Below are 21,158 nucleotides of genomic sequence, written 5' to 3'. Positions count from 1 at the left end.
GTCTGCTCAGGTGATACAATAATTTCCTTGTCTGGGTCCAGACTGTTGAATCTAATACCTGCCTGATATCAGGCAAATAATTTCATTTCCCTCTTACAATATCTTATCACTATGAAGGTATATGACATATCAGGTGTTCCATTTAACCTACATTCCCTCTCGAGGATAGTCTAAAGTCTCCCTTATAAAGGTCTAACTGAGTTAAGTTTTAGAGGTGTATATCCTAAATTAAGTTTGTCTATAACTCTACTATTTAAGTTGATGTGTCACCAAAATAAACAACATGTGTTCTTTTCCTCAGATGATGTTTTCTGAGATGGAGGGTGAGAGTTGAGAAACTAATTGTAGCCATTAAATCTACAAGGTGTATTTTACTGGAGTAGAAACTGAGTGTGATGTCAGCTCAAAGTAACTAAACTATCTTGAAAACTGTGACAAAGAGGAGTGTCATCTAGGAGCACTGTTATCACTACCATAGCTTAAATTATATGTTCAAAATGTTCAAAACAGTACAGACAATAAATCAAGTAAGCAAATATGTTGATATGAAAGTACTTCAAAACCACAGATTGTCTGCTTTTGTGTTTTTTATTGCATAGTTACGACTCCATGAATTGAAGTTGATTGGAGAAGAATCAGAGATGAATGAACATGTCACATCTTCTATTTATTTTTGCTGTCATTTTTCCCTGAAACAAACAAAAATCAAATGATATTGACACTTTAAAGGGATTGCAGAAATGTAACAAAATCTAACATTTAAAATGCATGTTAATCAGACATGTTAATGTAAAAAGTAAATATGATTTCAGTAATTGACAATACACAATTACTATAGCCATGAATGTTTTCTAATACAAAAACTGAACAATACAGAACTACTGTATATATTGATGAGATCTAGTGAAATAAATCAAACAACAGTGTAACAGTGTTACTTGTAAAAACAATACAAAGTTGAACCTTTTCTTGTCTTATTGCAACAACTTACTGGTAAAATCTCATGAACTAGAATTCAGATTCAGATTTGTTCACAGAATAGTCTACTATTTAATACCCAACACTTGTTTTATTTTTTATCATCCTCTCATTATGGCACTTATCATATAGTCATATTGAGTTTAAACAGCTCTGATGATGCCTTATAAAGTTGTATGACCACCACTACACTACTGTATTTTTGCTGTAAAATGTGCTTTAAATGTTTAGATTGCAAATGACACAGGTTGTGTCACTTGTACCTTCACCAGTGCAAAAGGAAAGTTAAGATGCACATCAACACAGTGCTGTATACTTAAAGACACATGCATAAGCTTTGTCATTAACTAGTGGCAGCACTGCTCCCTTCATCAAAGCTCCAAGGTCATAGAAATATTTGTGCTCCAAAGTCAGAGTTAAAGAATCTGCAGATTGCACTCTGCTCATTTAAGTTATTTTATATGAAACTCTTTTAATTTTAGTTTTATCTTTTATTCCCATTGTGGGTGTATATTTACATGTATGAGAGATAATGTGTTTTATTGTCTACTTTCAGTGGTGAGTGTATCTTCATGGTACACTCCTAATGCCCAGCAGTTACACAACATTAATATGACAGCTTTTCATCTCCCCTGTGTCCCTCTGAGAGAGTGGAGTCAGTACACTGTTTGTATAAAAACAACAATACCTCAAAGCAAACTGTGATGTATTCACTTCTTTATTTAATCAAATTGTAAGTAGTCATCAAACAAGTTTTTAAGATTTAAAGGCAAATTATATTATTATTAATTATATGATGTTTTTCTATAACACAAAATGTCAGATTTTTACAGTGTTGCTAAATTATCTCTTTGACTTTACATCTTCTGAACTTGTCTGGGTTTATATTTTCTTCTTATTAGCTGATTCCTTTTCCTGGGAACCAGATGAATCTGCATACTCATGTTTCTTAATTTGTTGATCACAAAAAATCCTCTCCAAATTCCCGGGGATGCAAGACTACTACTTGCTGGTTCTTCCTCATGGAGAAATAGACCAGTATAATTATTACAAAAACATTGAACACCCACACCAACCAATTAGTTTCCAATCTGCGAATATAAGTGACATTCAGTGCAATCACTCCAACGATCACCTTGCTAATGTCTCTGGAAAGGAAGATACAATAATTCAAGATGAGTTTTAGAATAGACGGAGGTTTAAATGTCTCACAGACTATGACAACTGGGTCTGCAAGGTGTGATTTGTAATGTTACTTATGCCAAGTAGATTGAATATAAAGGTCAATGAGGAAACAAAAGTTTGTATAAGCAGGGTCAATAAATGCAGACTTACACTGGAGAATGATTTTGGGTCGCCATGTAGATTCCAAGGAAGATCATTGAGATTATAATCATCGGTGTCGCATCATAAAATGGATTTATAGTAGTTGCTATATTCACTAAAAGACACCTCCAATAATGGAAGCTATAGTTTTCTTGGGAAAAGACAGAAAAATTTGTCAGTGATCACAAGATTATGGGGCAGAAAAGCAAATATTTAAGATTTACACACTGACTTTATAGCACTGTAGTAGTATTTATGTTATATATATTAACAATTATTATGAAATGACAGACTGTACTCAGTTCATTCAGATCCATCGTCTTGAGAGAATCTTTTCTTTGCTTCAGCAGTTGTTACTTTGCTTCTTCTTCTTCTTCTTTCAGTTTTATGTGCTGTTGGCAATTGTTACTTTGCTGCAGTGAGACAATTGTTAAATCTACTTCCAGTCTCCTCTCCACAGACTAACCAGACAGGGTCAGAGGAATATTTGCGCTCCAAAGAGTTAAAGAATCTGCAGATTTCACTCTGCTCATTAAAGTTGTTTTATATGAAACTCATTTTTGTTTTATCTTTTGTTCCCAACTGTAAGTGTGTATTTACATGTATGAGAGAGAATATGCTTTATTGTTTAATTTCAGTGATGGGTGTGTATTCATGCTACACTCCTAATACCCGGCAGTTACACAACAACATTAAAATGACAGCTTTTCATCTCCCCTGTGTCCCTCTGAGAGAGTGGAGTTAGTACACTGTTTGTATAAAAATAACAAAACCTCAAAGCAAACTGTGATGTATTCACTTCTTCATTTAATCAAATTGTAAGTAGTCATCAAACAAGTTTTTAGCCGTCATTTTTCCTGAGACAAACAAAAATCTAATGATATTGACACTTTAAAGGGATTGCAGACTGGACTGCAAGTGGACAGCAGTGTGTTTCAGCTCCAACTGAAAGTCCTCCTGATACAAAACGTAACCTTGATCTGTAAAAATATGCTTGTGTGGATTTATTAATAAGACTGCAAATGACATGGGGTGTGTCAGTTTTCTAACTACCCTCACCAGTGTAGAGGGAAAGGTAGGATGTCCAGCTGCACATTGTTGTTCATCACCCAGTGGCAGCTAGACACCTTCAACAAAACTCCTTGCGTTCATTAACTGTATCTATCTAGCAGACTGACCCTGCATATTGTTATTTCACGCTATGAATTTCAAGTACATTTCATAGATTTTTCACCTGTGTGCTACCATAGCCTAACTCTCAGCACAATCCATCACTGGCCTAATAAACCCTACAATTTGAGAGAGAAAAAGTAAGGACAGGACCAAGATCCAATGTGCAAAAAATGAGGAGTATAGGATAAAAACCTGCCCTGAAGCTGACAGATGTGGGTAGGATAAACCAACAGAGGAGCAGGCAAAACAGGAGAGAGACTCAAGGACTAGCATCTGTCTCTGAAAGATAAATCCCTGGCAATCTTTCAAAAACCCAGGAGGTTGTTTAACAACACTTTAACAACACCGTGCTGTTTTTGAAGGTATTTCCAGAATCTCAGAAGACTCTTCTGCACATCTGGATTAAAATATTGCTGACAAATAACAAAGGTATGTTTCCTAAATCGGGACTTTCCTTTTGATATACATGAGGATAGTAGCAGAGAGGAACATACTGTATATCTTCTTGCCTAAGTGTAAGAATATCTATCACTCACAAAATAGAGTTTCACCTGAAATAGCTGTTAATGCGGTGCTGTGTGAGTGAATTCTGGATATATGTCACTCAATCTGTCTTTTCAACAGCTATAACTGTGAAGGTGACATATCACATAACTAATCAAATCACAGTTTCAGAAAGTCTGAAAAATCAAAAGGATTTTGATGCACCTGAAATATGTTGTTTCTGCTTTCCGATCATGTATCATCTTTTGAGCCTTTGTGGGTGTCACAGCATAGTGTCCATAATAGACATGCTATGATTTGTTACAAACTGAAGAAGAAATTGTGAAGCAAATTATAGCACATGGATGAGGAGGGATGTGGTGAGAAGGAATAAAAGTTACTGCTTGTTGAAGAGACTGCTGCTCTGAAAAGACCACACTGCTACCTGCTCACTGATAGCCATACATATTATAGGTTGTTTGGATGTAAATATAGTTTCATGCGCAGCCTCTTCTCCCTAGAGTCATGTTGCAACATTGGACATGCACACGGACACACAGAGAGAATGCTCTGAAGGGGATTTGGACATCCTGTCTGCCCCTCACTGTTCAACACGGGAACAGGATGGAAAAAACTGACGTGGCCTGAGCACAACATGCACAAACACATGCGCACATAAGGCTTGGCGTCGACTAAGGTGTGCTATTCTTCCATTCTGGTTCTCAGTAAGATCCATCTGTTCATCCTGAAGAACACACTGAGAACACTTCTTCTCTTTCATCCCCTTGCAGTCTGAAAATGAAGCTATCCTTCCTGTGAAAAGCCTAATACTGGAATTCATTCAGTCACAATATAGGCAGAGTTGAAAGATAGGATGCTTGTGTGTATTTATCATGGTAGGTATGTGTGCGTGTGTGTGTATGTGTAGGGGGGGGGGGGGGCCGGGGGGTTCGGAAGCAATTTCGTTCTGCTCTGTTTGGCAGTGCATCAGTGAACATTTTTCTGTTTCTCAATCCCCACCACTCTCCATGTCCCTCTCTTCAACGCTCGCCCATGTCTGTCCATCCTCTGATTCCCATCACACACGCTCTCGCTTTCTCTTCCTCTCCTGTGGCGGTCCTTTTCTCTATCTTCCCTTCTCTCACTATGCCAGCTCCCTCTCATACAAAATCCCACTCGTCCATCGCTGAGAGCAGGGATGTTCACAGAAGGACCGAGTTTAGATTGGGGTGTGTTTTGGAAGATAATTGACGGGGAACAATGGGAAGCTACAGCACAGCAGGGGCTTGGATCGATTCACTCCTGATTCAATGAGCGATGAGTGAAACTGCAATTTGGTCACTAGGAAAAGAGCATTTGGATCTTAATTATTTCATACTGTATTTGACATAATCCCATTTAGGAGGAGAGTAGGTAGTCATCCCTCTGCAGGCATGTTGTTTGTTGTTTATGACAGTAAAGGAGACAGAAACAGGAAAATGGATTAGTGTCACAGAGCAGTCATTACATACATGTATTTGGAAGCAATTCTATGATGGTATTTAGGGTGATAGAGCAAAAGATAGCATAATGTGGAGGTTCAAAAGGCCCTGTGAATGCAATGGTGTGTCTGTGTTTGTGTCAGTGGGAGGGGGAGAGGAGGAAAACATGAAAATTGTACTTTGACGAGAGTGTGATATCAAATGGTGGGGGGCATGTGGAGACAAAGGCGGGTCAGACCAATGTATGTGTGTGTGCGTGTGTGTAGGAGGGATACAGGAGCAGATGCCATTGTCTGGAGCCTATATCACAATATAACAGTAAGAGGATTATCCACCCGACATGCACATACACACACACACACACACACACCTCCCTGCCAGCCAAAGGCTCGTGCACCCAAATAACCCCCTGACATATAAACACCACCCTCAGAGAGTGAGAGAGAGAGAGAGAGAGAGAGAGAGAGAGAGAGAGAGAGAGAGAGAGAGAGAGAGAGAGAGAGAGAGAGACTTGGACATAATGTTCACACACTAGCTGTGGTGTAAAATGGAGCATATTGACTTCCAGTGACAACAGACGCTTCTTAAATCCCCCACTCAGCCCCATTCTACATCAGCTACAGCAGACTGACACTGGACACTGGCAAGCAATACTTGGGTGCATGTCTCTCTCTCGCTCTGTGTGTGTGTGTGTTTGTGTGTGTGTGTGTGTGTGTGTGTGTGTGTGTGTGTGTTTGTGTTTGCGCGCTGGCACTTGGCACCAAAACGCACATAGGGTGAATTAGTGTAATGTGGGACACTGCCAAATGTGTCCTAAGCTCAAATGCATCTATCTCTTTCTACCAAATGCTAATGATTAGGACAGCTGTCAAATTAAACTTGGAATGTCATGTAGCCTAATTGAAATCACACGACTCCACACATGTGATGCCATCGACTGGGGCAGATCAATGGTAAATGCTGAGTTGGATCAGCTGAGGGTTAGAGTTAAAGTTAAGGTTATGCGCACAATGAAGAAACACAACATGTTCAAATCTCATAAGAGTTTCGCACATTGTCCCTCCAATCTAGCACCAACCCAGGGCGATCTTCCAACAGGAAGTACTTGCTGTGAAATCCAGTCAAAGGTCGGTGACAAAGGATTTCGAGTAATTTAATTTTAAGGATATAAATTTGTCATGAATGAAGCAATGTTGCCAATTGTTATCAGATTGTGTTTATGATATATTCATGATTCAAACTATGCTATAATATGTTGAAAACATATTTCATTTTTTTTTATTTTAATCAATTTTTCATTGTCCCACTTTATAAAATGTGGTTTGAAATGTGGAACAGCATGGTTTTACTAATGTGGGACAGTCATATATGTTTTTAAATTGGTGAAATATGCATTTAAATAGACTACATTAAAGGTTCAATGTGTAAGAATTTGCCAACTGATCCAAACTAATGGGGGGCAGCATATCACCCCCCACCTTCCCCCAAAATGCATCATCCCACCACCATTATCACTCACTGAATATAGCGTAAAGCTTACTGTTTACAGTGAATCTGTGCTATGGCATTGTCAAGATATGAAAATGCTACAGAGGCATTAGAGCCAACAGTAAATTACAAAATATCTGCACAGATCAGAAAGTGGTTAGGAATCTACTTGGTTACTTTCTAACCTGAAAAAATATTAAAACTTAAAAGAGTGACATATTAACATAACCTGACGCATCAGATGGTTTCTTCCACAGAACCATCTGAGGGCAGGCACTTTCAAAAACCTAGGCTGGATTTGCGAGATCACAAGGTCACGCGAGAATCCTCATAGGACACTGATTGGTCCGAACCACCAGTAGTTCGGACACAAGCGCATAACTTGAAGTCTGACAGGATGGATTCTCACATGATGTCCTGATCTCACAAATCCAGCTTCCTCACAAGTTAAATATTAACAGTCCTACAGCGGAAATTTCAACAGCATTCAGCCTTGCTCCACCATTACTGCCGGTGGCTCTAGGTGGCGCTACTTCTTCTTCCTCTCATGTTGGACTGAGGGCAGACTGGACGCTACAGTGACTCATTATCACCCCTGAGGTACAAAGATATATTACTAGACAGTATGGAAGTGGACAGGGCTAGCTGGTTAGCATGCTAACTTCAGTAGATATCTCTGCAACATGTATAGGTCTTTGAAATAACGTCAAAACTGTTATTTCTTCACATTCTGATGATAATTTTAGTTAATTTTGAAATATTTTATACTAAAATTCTGGGCAATTCTTACACATTCAACCTTTCAATGTGCAATGCCAATAGTTACTCAGCGGTCTTAATCTTGTAGGCCTTATGCTTATTTTTAGGCAGGTTGCAAATTAAGTTATTACTAATATTAAAACATGATACATAATATATTACTGTACTATCTGTGACAGCAAAAACTTTATAATCACTAAAATGACCAAATGTGGGCATGCACTTTGACCTTGAGTGTTACTGACCAGAGAAGTTTTTACTACATGAATTAAGGTGATTTAGACCTTTCAGCCTCCCACTGAATGTCCACTTCAGCCTGAACTGTCCCACATTAGGAAATGCACATAAACTGAGACAATTTGGCACAAGGAACACTTTTATAGGCCTATTTGTCATTTCCTCTGCCAGTGTGACATTTGCATTCTATTTTCTGATATGATTAGAAAAAACCTTGGGGATTTCAGAATGGTATTGGGTGCGCATATAATATATGGGCTTCATATCAATATTGCTGGAGTGCCAATTGCAGAAATTGTCCCACATTACTGTAATTCAACCCAGCGCGCGCACCGTGCAGTTTTGCGCTGCGCAGTGCTCTGCAGCTCATCCTTTCACAGCCAAAGGAAGGACTTAACGGATTGCAGGCAGACAGGCAGGCAGGCAGGCAGCGACAAACCCGGCTCATTAAAATCTCATCTGCAGACCCTCCACCGGTCGCGCGCATTACTACTACTACTACTCGCGGTGCCGCTGACGGACCCCAAAGCGCAGAGTGACACGAGCGCGCAAGAGGTGTCGGCTCGGCACAATGGGACCGATCCAGAGTCGTTAAACGGTTCTGAGATAAACACACACACACACACACACACACACAGAGAGAAGGAGAGAGAGAGAGAGAGAGAGAGAGAGGGAGAGAGAGAGACAGAGACAGAGAGAGAGAGACCAGACGTTGGGGAGGATAACGGCGACATGGCGAAAACGGGCAACATCTGAACTTTGGTGGATCCGCTGGGAGGATTATCGTGCAGCCCCATCAATCTGAAGCGAAGAACGGGACCTGATCAGAGTTCAGCAGACGTCAGTGTGTCAGAGGCATAGATTACGGTATGGCGCGCGGTGACGGTCGGTTGGGAACCTGGCAGGTGCTACTGACCATCTCCATGGTCATCATTCCCCTGTCTGCTCACGGTAAGTCCGCTGCTGCACTACCGGAGTCCCACCCTGTGCGTGCGTGTAGCTATGTGTGTGTGTCTGTTGCATGCAAGCGCACACTTGCATGAATCAAATCGCACCTGCATTGACATGGCTTTGATGTGGAAAATGGCAAAGCTTTGCTGTCAAATACAATAGTCCGTGTATGCAGCATAAATTATGGAAAGCAATTATGCATTTAGAATTTGGGCATTGATGGTCAATATTCAATAATTGTTTGACTGTCAATCTTAAAATCTATAGTGACAGTAACATATGAAGTATCCTTCCACATTTTTATTAAAATTCTGTTTGGCATAGGCATTGATATTTTTAATGCACTGACAGTCTATTTTTGGCATTAATAATCTCATTAGGCTATTTTTTTTTTAGAGAATTTGAATTCTTGACTGTCAATTAAACACTTTTCGGGTGACAAATCCAATGACATGATGTGATATTTTTTCTCTCGTGCTGTGCTGTATCGATCACTGATGACACTTGAACCATTGGCTGTGACCATGGTCAATCTCATCATTCATTCAGAGTGCAAAGGAGTGGTAACAGTTTAATTCAAATGCTTGTCATAAATGATGCTCTATTATCGTGCATCTATATAAAGGTATAAGCCTGTGGGTGATTAGACAGAGACATTTGACAGTTTAGTATTGCAGCTGCGGCTCGCCTCGGCGGTGCGTGGCCCAGACAAAGGCGGGATTAAGCGCACCGTGGCCAGGCTACAGGAGGTCCATTCACGGTGCTGAAAGGACTGAATTCCTCCAGACATTCATGGAAGCCCGAGACAACCGATCTCGCAACACCGCTCGCCCCCGCCGCCTTCTCATTTACTGTCCATCCCCTGAGATATGGAGGCAGGCAGTGTGAGAAACGAAAATCTGACACTCTGGTCTGTCTTGTCTGGCACACACACAAGCGTGCGCACTGAGCAGTGTAAATGTGGAAAGTCTTGGAAATGTAGAAATGAGCTGCTGCTGCTGCTGCTGCTGCGGCTGCTGCTGCCCAGCAACAGGGTGGCTCGTGCACGCAGAGGGTCGCCGGGGTTCACGTGAGCACGCGCTGCCACTGTAGCCCCCCCACCCCCTCTTTTCTCGCCGCCCTCAATGTGTAACCAGGCGTTAACACTGTGACATATTGACCGGTAAATATACGCCAGGCGTCATGTCTGATGTTTTAAACCACCGTGTGGATGTGATTCATTGGCTGAAATGCAAAGGAGATTAATTAATTTCATTTGTCACCAGGGGAGAAGATGGATAGAAGTGTGACATGTTTTTTTTTCTTTCTATACGGCCCCTAAACAGTAATAGAAAAAGCAAATCAAAAGCCAAGCCATAACACAGACAGCACAAAATATAGCCTTAGTATTCTTATAATGCTCCTATAAGAGCTCAGCCTATTATGAATATGTGGTACTGTGAGTATTTCTCAGGCATGCCAAATTGAATATATGCTGTAACTCATGCTTTCACGGCGAATTTAAATGGTCATATAAAATCAGCAGTCAATCCACACACAAACATAGGCGACAGGAACACATGTTATCCTTGACAGCCCCATAAAGCAATAATATGTAGGCCTATAGTATACAGACTCGTGGGTGCTGTGCCGTGTGTATGTGAGTGCCCACTGTTTGAATGAATGCATACTGTGAGGTCCATCTGCCTTGTTGCTCCAGAAAGCTCATAATATGTCAAACCAGATCAAATCATCAGCATCTCCAGGACTCTCTTTCACACGCACACACAGAAGCAAAGGGAGGGAGGACACTGTTTATATTCTTAAAAGCTAAAATGCACACTGGTCAATGGGTGGAGGTTTGTAGGCCAATCAGAGGTGCCAAAAACAATAGCCAGAGAGCAGCTGCACTCAGAGACACATGCCGTTTGAAAAGTTTCAATACCAATCAATCAACACAGTTTGTGCTGATTGACTGTGTAATAGACTGTTTGCAGTAAACATTTTTCTTTTCTCATATAGCTGTTAAGTGTCCGAGAGCGGGTTGATGTGTGGCTGGTAGTTGCAGAAATAGTTGTGTCTGCATCCTACAACAGGGGTGCATGAAACCAACCAATGATTCCCACTGTGTCCTGCTGTTAAAGCGCAGGGTGCTGGGAATCTGTACTCTCAACCACTCACAAGTGACCTCAGGTAAAACCTGTTACCATGGTGATATGCTCAGCGTGATGCCAGAGGTGAAGAGCTGAGCGGCAGTTAAAGGCACAAATCACACCATTTCTACGAGGGAAATCAAATTGCAAAGCAGGGGCTCGTGCATTCAATTTGCTACTCTTGTAATCTCTCCATGTTCCCTTTAGCTCTTTTAATCGCTAAGACTGCCAGCTGCTAACAGGATGCGGCATCTCAATCTCAACGGGGAACAAATAGGCAGATTCAACCTTTAAATGGAAGAGTTTGAATCACTTGTAATCGGTCAGAGTATGTCTCTATCTTTCACAAATTGTGAAGCATTGGAGCTCAGTCCACCTCAGTTTTCCCAGAGATGGAGTTGGCACATACCACTTACAGACTGGCTGGCTGATTGATTGAAAAACAAGAGAGAGAGAGTGTGAACACTGGATTCTCTGTTTCCACTGCAGCTCCCTCGCTCTACTCCTCCTTTTAGCACAGCACCTCTTTACATCTCACCATGGCAACTACACTGTGTGTATGTGTGTGTGTGTGTGTGTGTGTGTGTGTGTGTGTGTGTGAGGTGAATCTCATGGTTCCTCTAGCCACCACTAGATTTCGTGACTTGAGGCACGTTCAGATGGTTTTTGTATTAGCTCTGAATGAAGTGCCAGACACTGAAAGCAGTGATCTCATTGGACACGGTGATTTCAGGGTGGCATTGGGAGAGAAGTCGTCAAGCCAAGTATTTGGGTTGAGTGTGGCCGTTTGTGTTGGTGGAAAAGTGTGAAGAAGTGGCTTTTTGAAATTCAGTCATCTCTGGGAACATTACCTCCAATGCAAGGGAAAATATTCTCCACTCTGTGCAACAGCATTGTGTTCTTTCTTTTGATTCCCCTTAAATAGCTCTAAGGTTGTTAAAATGATCTCATCCCACATTGCCTGACAGCACTATAGAAATTATGTGTTGACTTGTTCCAATTCTTCATCGATTAAAGTAAAAGCACTCAAGAGCTAATGATTTTTATGGCCGCACCATTCCATCAAATAGAAATCTTATATATAGACATATTTCCCCAAAATTCAGCCTGACTGTGACTTTGGCTTCACATCATGAGTTTGTAATGACTGCCCGTTGCATGTTAAAACGTTTTAAATTCCTATCCGTCTGTATCTCTCTGTCCTCTCTGCCTCTGTGACTACATGTGTACATCTTTCCCTGCAGATCGCCAAATACAGAAGTTCCTGACTGTTCAGGCCTCTAACCTATAGCTCTAAATCCTAATCTAATCCTCACCCAGTCTCGGTCACTAGAGCACATTAGTCAGGCACTCAATGTGCCTAATCCCATATAGCCATAGTCTGATTACACGTCAGTCTTCCTCCTTGTCTGATTTCTTTTACAATTAATCACTTAGCCTTTAAATTTTTTTTTCAAGCTGAGCTGTACGTTTCCACAAATCAACTCTGTCATGAAAACAGATTTCGTGCATATTGCACTTCTTTATTCATTGTGTTTGTCAAATTCAGCTGAATTTACATGGAGGGATATGGTGACAGTAGAGGAAAACTAGCCTGGTACAGCCTGAAGGCATTTCTGCAGAATACTGTAGGGATCCATTTAAATTATTCATGTTTCATCCTAGGGCCTGAGTCTTTATCTAACAAAACAGAGTCAATACTTTGGGATTACTTCCAATATAAAAATGTTATATGTGTGTATACAAGCCTTTTTTGTCATCTTTGTTTAGAAAAGATCACAGAAAATAACTCCCACAGTACTCTGTCATTGATGCCGTGTTGACAATAAGATTATGTTAAAGGGGCACTCAATTGATTTTACACATCAGTTTACGTGTCGTGTGGAGTACAACTGAGTCAATGAACAGCTGTACAATGTCTTCTGCAACTCTGGAGGAGCTTTTTCTAGTCTGAGAAAAAAAACCCTGGTGACGTCATCAGGGGAGACTGTCCACCCAAGATTTGTAAAAGTTTTGGAAAGCAGATTAGACTTTATAGAAGTACAATTTTAATTCGCTGGAGAACCCCTTTAATGTTTTTCTGTGTCTGATTGGCAGGGAGGCATTCACTGGCCAGGCGTCATCATCACCACAACCAATCATCTGTCAACAAGGAAGCCTTGAACACCAGAATGGTGCTCAGTGATGACTCCGCAGAGAGGGACCATCTGATTGGAGCAGGGCTTGGGCTCGGGGCGAAACTCCCAGTCAGCTCCACCAGACATCATCATTCTCATAAACACGCCCACTTAGACTTCGCAGAGGAAGACCCACCTGTGGGGGAGGAGCTCACAGCCGGAGGGGCTGGGCCAGACCAGCCCGGGAACCCCTTGTCTGATGACGTCATCACCGTGGAGTTCCACAGCCCTGCGCCAGATATCGTGCCCTCTGATGCTGCTGTGGATTGGACCAAAGTCCCAAAAGCACAGAAGCAAAAAGGGGGAGACCCTACTGCATGGACGCTTTCTGACTTTTATGACTACCTGTCCCCTGACGACGACCTCTCTGCATTGGAAATGACCCCAGAACCTGAGCCCACCCCTTCGCCCCCGGCTGACATGGAGGATGAGAATCCACTCCTGGCTGGCTCTCCTTCTCTCCCAGACAATGCAAGGCCTAACGTGGATAGTGGGCCCTCCTTACCTGCTCCTCCAATGCCAGGGCCGGACAAGGGTGAGGGGTTAGACTTAGGCGGCGCCATGGGGGCTGACGGCTGCAGGCTGGGCTTTGTACGCTCCGGACCTGGGGTCTGTGTATCCCAGTGTGAGGTTGAACCCAATTTCTGCTTCAATGGAGGAGTGTGCACCGTAGTGGCGGGAATGGGAGCTTTCTGCAGGTAAGAAAAACACACAGATTTTTTTAATCTAGAGGTAAACTGAGCTGACTGTTACATAAATTGTATTCATCTTGTTTAGTGATGTAGAAGGAGGAAATGACACTTTTTTTATTGGTATTTAACAGCAGGCATATGTACAGTATGTGTGTGTGGGATGTGAGAGGCAGCAGGGATCATTTTTTTGAGGAGGGGGAGGTTGTTGGGTACTAAAAACATTCAGTGCTGGGATGATTTCCAATATGTACATTCTGCAACACAAAAGAAAAGATTTAGGACACTTCAGACAAGCGTACACACACATTGAAAACACACACACAAAGACAGAAGGCTGGCTTAATGTGTCATGAGGGTTCGTCAAGATCACAGCAGGGTCGCCAAAGGATTATCTCCGTTTTGGAAGCAGGGGGTAAAGAGTGTGTGTGCTCATAGGCTGGTGACAGCTGATGCAGACACACGCAGTATGCACACATAGAAAAAGTACGAGTAGGATGACAATACAGTGTGACACACATAACACACACGCACACATACACACACACGTACACATGCACATACACCACGCCTTGATAGCACCATCTGTCCTGTCCTGCAGTCTCACTGTATGCTTGGAGGTAAACTGTTGCTCATCTCACCATACCTGCTGAGTAACAGCACACACACACACACACACACACACACACACACACGGATATGTAAGTGATCAAACACTTGCATGCAATAGCACACAGAGAGACAGGAATATGGAAAAGATACAGACACACACACACACACATCCACGCATGTGTCCTGATCCTTTGATCTCATTAAGGGTTAGGCTGCAGGCCGAATCCCTGCTTTGCTGGACAGACCTCAGGACACCATGTCATCTTCTCTGAGCACCACTTTACATTTTTTTTACTCTGGATAACATGCTCTAGCTATAAATACTGTAAATACACTAATGCAGTGGGCACACTCTCATAATAAACCTTGTGGCTTTTTTTGGACAGCAGAAAACTGACGAGCTAAAAGTCAATTTGACATAGAGGGCCAATATTTCAACAAGACAAAATGCATAATGATTGACCTCTCTCCTTCTTTGTGTGTCTCTATGCAGGTGCAATATGCAGGACTACATCTGGAACAAAGGCACGCGCTGTGATTGGGCGGTCACAGAGTTCCAGGTGATGTGCGTGGTGGTGGGCGTGTCCTCCCTGGTGCTCCTCTTCCTCCTCATGATCATCGTATTCTTTGCCAAAAGGCTGCACCGCCTCAAGAACGAGAACAAGCGCCTTCGCAAACGCAGGTGTGTGTGTGTATGCGCATTTTTTCCTGTGTGTGTGTGTGTGTGTGTGAATGAAAGGTGAGAATTTAAAAAGGTGTTCTGTGAGTTACACTATTTGGTGGCTGTCACAGTGTCTGTAAGCCTGTATGCACATGGGCTTTCATGAGTCTAATTTCTGTGAAGCTTCACAACCTAACGACTGAAAAAGTAGTGAAATCAAATGATAGAGAGAGCTGAGGAACATCAAAGGAAAAAGCGAGGGAGAGAGGAGTTAAATGCAGCGATGAAGACATGTGTAGACAAGCAGGGAACAGTGAGAAACATTCATCTAATCAAATCAAAATTGCTCCTACAGTCCCAGTGAAGTCTTGATCTCATTCCCTTTGGTTTCCACTGAATTATTTACATGGACTGTGATGATATATTTTATATCTATGATGTGGATGTGCACATCCAGCCCTTTCGTCTACCCAGCCGCACTGTGCAGATCAATGTAGGAAATGTGATGAAAAAAACTAACCTGAAGAGATACAAATGCACTGAATCCTATAAAAAAATAAATAAATAAACACTGACTGGTAATATTCATCACACAAATCTCTCTCTCTCGCCCTCCTCCAGTAAGTACCGCCCACAGAGCACCGAGCCACAGACGGATGGCCTCTCAGTTTCGACAACAGCAGACGGCTCGCAGCCAAACGTAAGGAAACTGTGTGACACCCCTCCGCCCGCTCCCCAAGCTCACACTCACAACCTGGCGTACTATGACAACATTATCTGTCAGGTATGCCCCGCCTCTCCTCATGTTTACTCTCCACTCTTTCTCCTTCCACTCATCTTCCTTTTGCATTTGTATTTGAACTTTTTTTGTCCAGTCATCTGCATTTACGCTCTCCTCTCTCTTTGCTTGTTTTTCTTTCATTTACCTCCATCTATTTTCCTATTTTTCATTATGTCCTACCCTTTATATGTGATTTGATTTTTGTCTGAGTTTGTGTGTCTTTCTGTCTGTGTGCATGGAAGTCCGTCTGTACTAACTTACCGAGAGCTGCTCCAGAATACCCAACTACTAACCAAAGCTTACAGTGTGAGGCACTGTGGCCAAATTTCACATCGGGATTTTCACTTAGAGTTGTGTATGTATGTGTGTGTGTGTGTCTGTGTGTGTGTGTGTCTAATGCTTTTCACACTCACCAATCCCCTCAGAGGTCATCAACAACCAGCAGTTATACCTGGGATTATAAACCCAGAAACCCTTATAACAACTTCCAGGTAAGCAGAGTGGAAATGTCCACATTGCCTGCAGCAGTTTCCCTCCCTGGCTTTGCTTTGAACTTACCCGCTGTGCAATTGCTACATGCCAGATTTTGGGCATTTGCTGCAAACCTCACTTCCACCGAACCTATCCTGCATCCGATCTTTTTTTGTCTGAAGCAGCTGCTTTCCAGTCACATTGCGGGTGAAATGATTAATCACCTGCTGCGAGGCTTCCTGCAACCAGTCGTTCAGGGGTGTAACGTAGTCACCACTGTGTGAGTAGATAGCAGTTTCCCACACATCCCTATACCTCTGCCTTTGCAGCTTCATGAGAAGCTCAATGAGGAAACCAAGCCTCCATTTTGGTTTTACTGCTCGCTTCGCTCTTATGCCCATAAAGCTTAGACAGCCATTTTAGGTCCCTGTGCAGTAAATTTCTCCTTTTCTACCCAATTTCCTTCCAAGATTTGTGCACGTATTGCTGCTATAAGGTGAACTGCATTCTGTAGCAGCATGCGTGGAGGTGTGTGTATATGTGAATATAAATGTGTATGCATCAGTGCATTTCTATCAGTGTTTCTGTGTGTGTGAGCGTGTTAGCAGATTTATGTATGTCCCTTAGTATTCATTAATCTTACTTGCCTACTGGCTTGCTAAGCTAATATAACTACAAAAGTCAGTGAAGTATTATGTTTATGGACACAGATATGAGCACAGATTAACTACAGACAACATGTAAATATGAGATCAACAAAACAAAGTCATCACGCTGACACAACTTAAAGCTTTTTTGAACTTGTTGTCTCTGGTGGGAAAGGGCGTTTAGCGAGTTTTGTCCAGCAGTAGCTAGTGTGACTGATCGATGGTGCCCTACTTACTGCCTGCTATGCCTCTGACCTTCAGAAGTCTGTGACATGCCAATCAATGGATAGCTTGAACATTTACAAACTGGCACATGCAGATGTACACAGACACCCGGCTCCACACAATAGTCGTGTAGTCGTACAAACACGGCCTTCTCAATAATAATTCCATGCATTCCATGCAAATCACATGAATTCTTAGTCCATTGCCCATATCTGTGTTAACTGATGTGTACAAAATGTGACTTGCTTTTTGTAATATAAGCACTGCTGGCATTTCAGTGCAGTGCGTATAGATGACTTTCTGTGACTTCTGGATGCTCTAAATGTCAGGGCTAGAGGCTAAAAAGCCCCTGCAGGCACATGATCTGCTAGGCAGTTTTTTTTTAAATTTCAGAGGTCCTATTGGTATTTTAGCATACAGGTCCTGTATTAGTCCATACGGTGACCCCCATCAGTTCAAGAATGATGCAGCTCAAGCTTTCTGTGAGATAGGCATACATGTTCATTACTGAGCTGCATGTTTTTAGTTTACATTTTCAGTTTTAATTTATATTAAATTCACCAAAATGGTTATTCTCAAAATTTCTGATTTGGAATGCAGTAAGAGCAATTAACCTGCCATGTGCTTGTCATTTCTATCTCCTCTATGAGCCTGGACAAGGAGTAGACTGCAGAGTGCTTTTTCAATTACAGATTGAGTACTCAGCTGCTTATTTTCAATGGGAGGTCGTAACATGCCACAGATGTTCACGATATCCCGCTACTCTAGGCCCAGAGCACAGTTAATGGATTTTCCTGTTGAATTAATGCACAGGCCAGTGATTTAGCATGTCATGAAGTGGTGCTCCAAAACAAATTAAACAGTTATGAATTTTGGACCCCGTTATATATATGTGTGTATATATATATGTGTGTGTATGTATGTATATATATATATACATACATACATATATATATATATATATATAAAAGAGAACTCACAGCACAGTTTCCATTAAATTCCATCATCAAAGCATCTCTATTGTAACATGGGCTCTTTTATAATTTCCTTAATTTAAGACACACATTGATCAATTACATGGAGAAACAGAGAGGAAAAATAGAGGGAGGACAAATAAATATAGAGTAAAATACGATAAATTATTACATTTCCAGAAGAAAATGAATCAAGTTCCCTCCTTCGTGGGCATATTTAAGCATCCATCGCTGTTACCAAACAGGGCTATGTACAAAACAACAACTGAGAGGAATGGCAATATGCATTTCCTGTCATCTTGCTATTGTCACTTCTCATATAAGAAGGAATTACATGCAAATATTTAATAAAGGAGTTTGCAAACAGACATAGCTGCAGGTCCACATAAATACATACCCACAGAACAGAACAGCAGAACATATACGTACCTGTGTCCTTTGTGTTCTGCGTGTATGCAAAGGCGTATTTGTGTGTGTTTGTGTGTGTGTGTAGAGAGACATGTATAAAAATTAAGTAACTCTCCCCACAGGATGAGCCTCAGAAGCAGGAAGACCCGGCGAAGTCCCCACAGCCCCAGGAGGAGGGCTCTATGAACATCCTCAACTCTCACTCCCCCAAACACGAGAACAACCGCCCAACCTCTGTCGTCCACGACCACGGCCACACCCCCAACAACACAGAGGAAAACGCCGAGGTAAACATGCTCCAGAACAACTTGGTATAATGTCACCTTTTGTCAAAGTGTACTGCTGGAGAATCAGAACAAAATATATTTAACGCACAAACAAATTTCCCTTATAGCCTAAAACTGGTTTACATCTTGCAAAGTGCACAATGTGTAATTTAAACACTCTAATCAGGCCTAATGTCAAAAGTAAGCACAACATGAATTTAAGGCTACAACTTGAGAAGCACAGTAGTCCTGTTTACAGGCCGCCGCTGCCTCCTTTCTTTCCTCTATCCACTTCTTACGCTGGACTAAAAATCTCTGGCTTGGACCAACTAATGACTGATTTTCCTCTCTTCTGATGCCCTGCCTTGGTCTTTGGCCAATGAACTCTTGCTCCCTCATTGTCTCCTCTTCTGCTTCCCCAGAACCCTCCCCTCTCCTCCCCTTTCCTCCCCTCTCCTCCCCTCCCCTCACCTCTGCCTGCCCCCGCCTTACTGTCTCTCTCTGCTCGCATGCATTGGTGTTATCAACGAAAAGTGTCTGAAAACATAACATTTGCAAAAAGAAGTACGTGGAAATTAAGTGAATCTGTATTTGCGAAATATTCATGTTTGACATTGCTAATAAGTGGATATGTCTAGATTACATGAGGTCAAAGTAATTGCTTGTTGGAGTTGATATTTGAATCTATATACATATATTACACACGCTGTGTCTTGGTTTTCAATGTGATTTATAATACTTTAATGTACTTGAGGTTCTTTTGTACTTTTTTGGGTATACATGGAGGATTATAGTTCACAGTTGTTGGAATAAATCTTTTTAATTTTATCCGGCTTGTCCCTGTGTGTTGCTATGAGCTCCTCTTTCCCTCCAGACTCTTTCTTTCTCTGCATGTCTGCGCTCATGAAGCTAACTACTGCCCAACCGCTCCCATGCTAATAATAACTGAATGCACGGCTGACCCTGCTTTTGTGCTACAGTGGGCTGCTCACAGATTACACCACACACACACACACACACACAATGGTGACTGTGTGCTCATTCAGCACCACGGACAGCTCTCCAAGATGAAGCTACCACAAGAGCTGAAATATTACATTAAAAAAATCCATCATTACTGTACTGTTGGAATTTCAAGCAAGCTTTTTTGCCTAAAGCTTCAGTGTGGCTGGGAAAACAGTGAAGAAGTTTCTGTCCCTTCTGTATATTAATAAGGAACAGATATGAATGTTGAAATATCTGTTCTGAGAATTCTTTTTGCATCTTTTTTTTTCTTTTTACTAGACAATATACGTTTTGTTGCACAAATTTAAACTCCACCTTTAATGTTTATCACTCACTCTTTACATTATGTCTAAACTTGTGGCCCACAATCATTTCTATTCAAACTCATAATATCACAAATTATTTGTAACATCTCTGAATTCAAAACATTTATCGTTTGTCATTCTGTTTTATTTCTCCATGTCCAATGCTAATCATTTGTATTTCTCATCTTTCCTGCATGTATGGATGGATTACTAAACGGGCCTGTTATTATTATCTCTTGTTGGAAAGTCACAGGGCTCAGTCAAAAGTAGAGATGTTCTGATAAAGTTTTTTTTAAGCCTGATCCTGTAATATTGGCTATCGGCTGATACAGCATCTGATCTGATATATATATATTTGTTTTTCCCCTACATAATATAGCTCCACAGTTAGGTTGCAGTAAGCCTACATCAAATTTAAAGCAACTGAAATAGCTCTGCTTTTCTTTGATGATTTTCTGTAATTTTTCAATAGTATGCTGTAGCATTTTGTATGATAATTGTGTGTGTCAGAGTGGTTCTGCTGTTGTAATGTCCAGCATGAACAACATACTGACACTCAGGACCAGTTAGAGTTATGATTAAGCCATCATGTCTGTGTCCAGAGGCCTGATTGTCTCATAATCTGTCCATGCCCGCATATATGTGTGTATCTGTCTTTCATTATTTTTACTTCTATGACTGTCCCTACATTGTTGCATCCTTCTCTACTTGCCGTATTTCCACATCAGGATGGAGTCACTATTGGCCTAGAAGTGCTCCTCCCCAAAGAGGCCAAGCGCCACTCAGAGACCAACCCGCCCCTTCAATATGATGTCTTCCTCTACAAGGTTGCCAACAATGGAGACTCTGCCTCTCCCAGCCAAGCCGCTCCCACTCGTACCTCCAACTGTCACTCTTCCTCCCATCACATACCCAAATCACCCAAAACA

General features: G+C 41.7%; 1 protein-coding gene across 3 annotated transcripts; it reads left to right on the top strand.

Annotated features, from left to right (window-relative positions):
* Positions 1-7,273: 7,273 nt before the first annotated feature.
* Positions 7,274-19,768, top strand: LOC121913096 (chondroitin sulfate proteoglycan 5-like). 3 transcript variants are annotated; one of them, XM_042435764.1, is made up of 5 exons: positions 7,274-7,529; positions 13,106-13,883; positions 14,980-15,168; positions 15,769-15,931; positions 18,776-19,768. In XM_042435764.1, the coding sequence occupies exons 2-5, from the start codon at positions 13,180-13,182 to the stop codon at positions 18,968-18,970; spliced, it is 1,251 nt and encodes a 416-aa protein (XP_042291698.1). In that variant the 5' UTR covers positions 7,274-7,529; positions 13,106-13,179; the 3' UTR covers positions 18,971-19,768. The 3 variants fall into 3 exon arrangements, with proteins under 3 accessions (XP_042291698.1, XP_042291697.1, XP_042291695.1); XM_042435763.1 differs by lacking the exon at positions 7,274-7,529 and adding an exon at positions 8,590-8,876 and having other exon boundaries at positions 15,769-15,847; XM_042435761.1 differs by lacking the exon at positions 7,274-7,529 and adding an exon at positions 8,590-8,876.
* Positions 19,769-21,158: the final 1,390 nt, after the last annotated feature.

Source organism: Thunnus maccoyii, chromosome 15 (assembly GCF_910596095.1).
Source record: "Thunnus maccoyii chromosome 15, fThuMac1.1, whole genome shotgun sequence".
Lineage (NCBI taxonomy): Eukaryota > Metazoa > Chordata > Actinopteri > Scombriformes > Scombridae > Thunnus > Thunnus maccoyii.
Note: the sequence above shows the minus strand (reverse complement) of the source record. Positions and strands in the feature narration are given on the sequence as shown.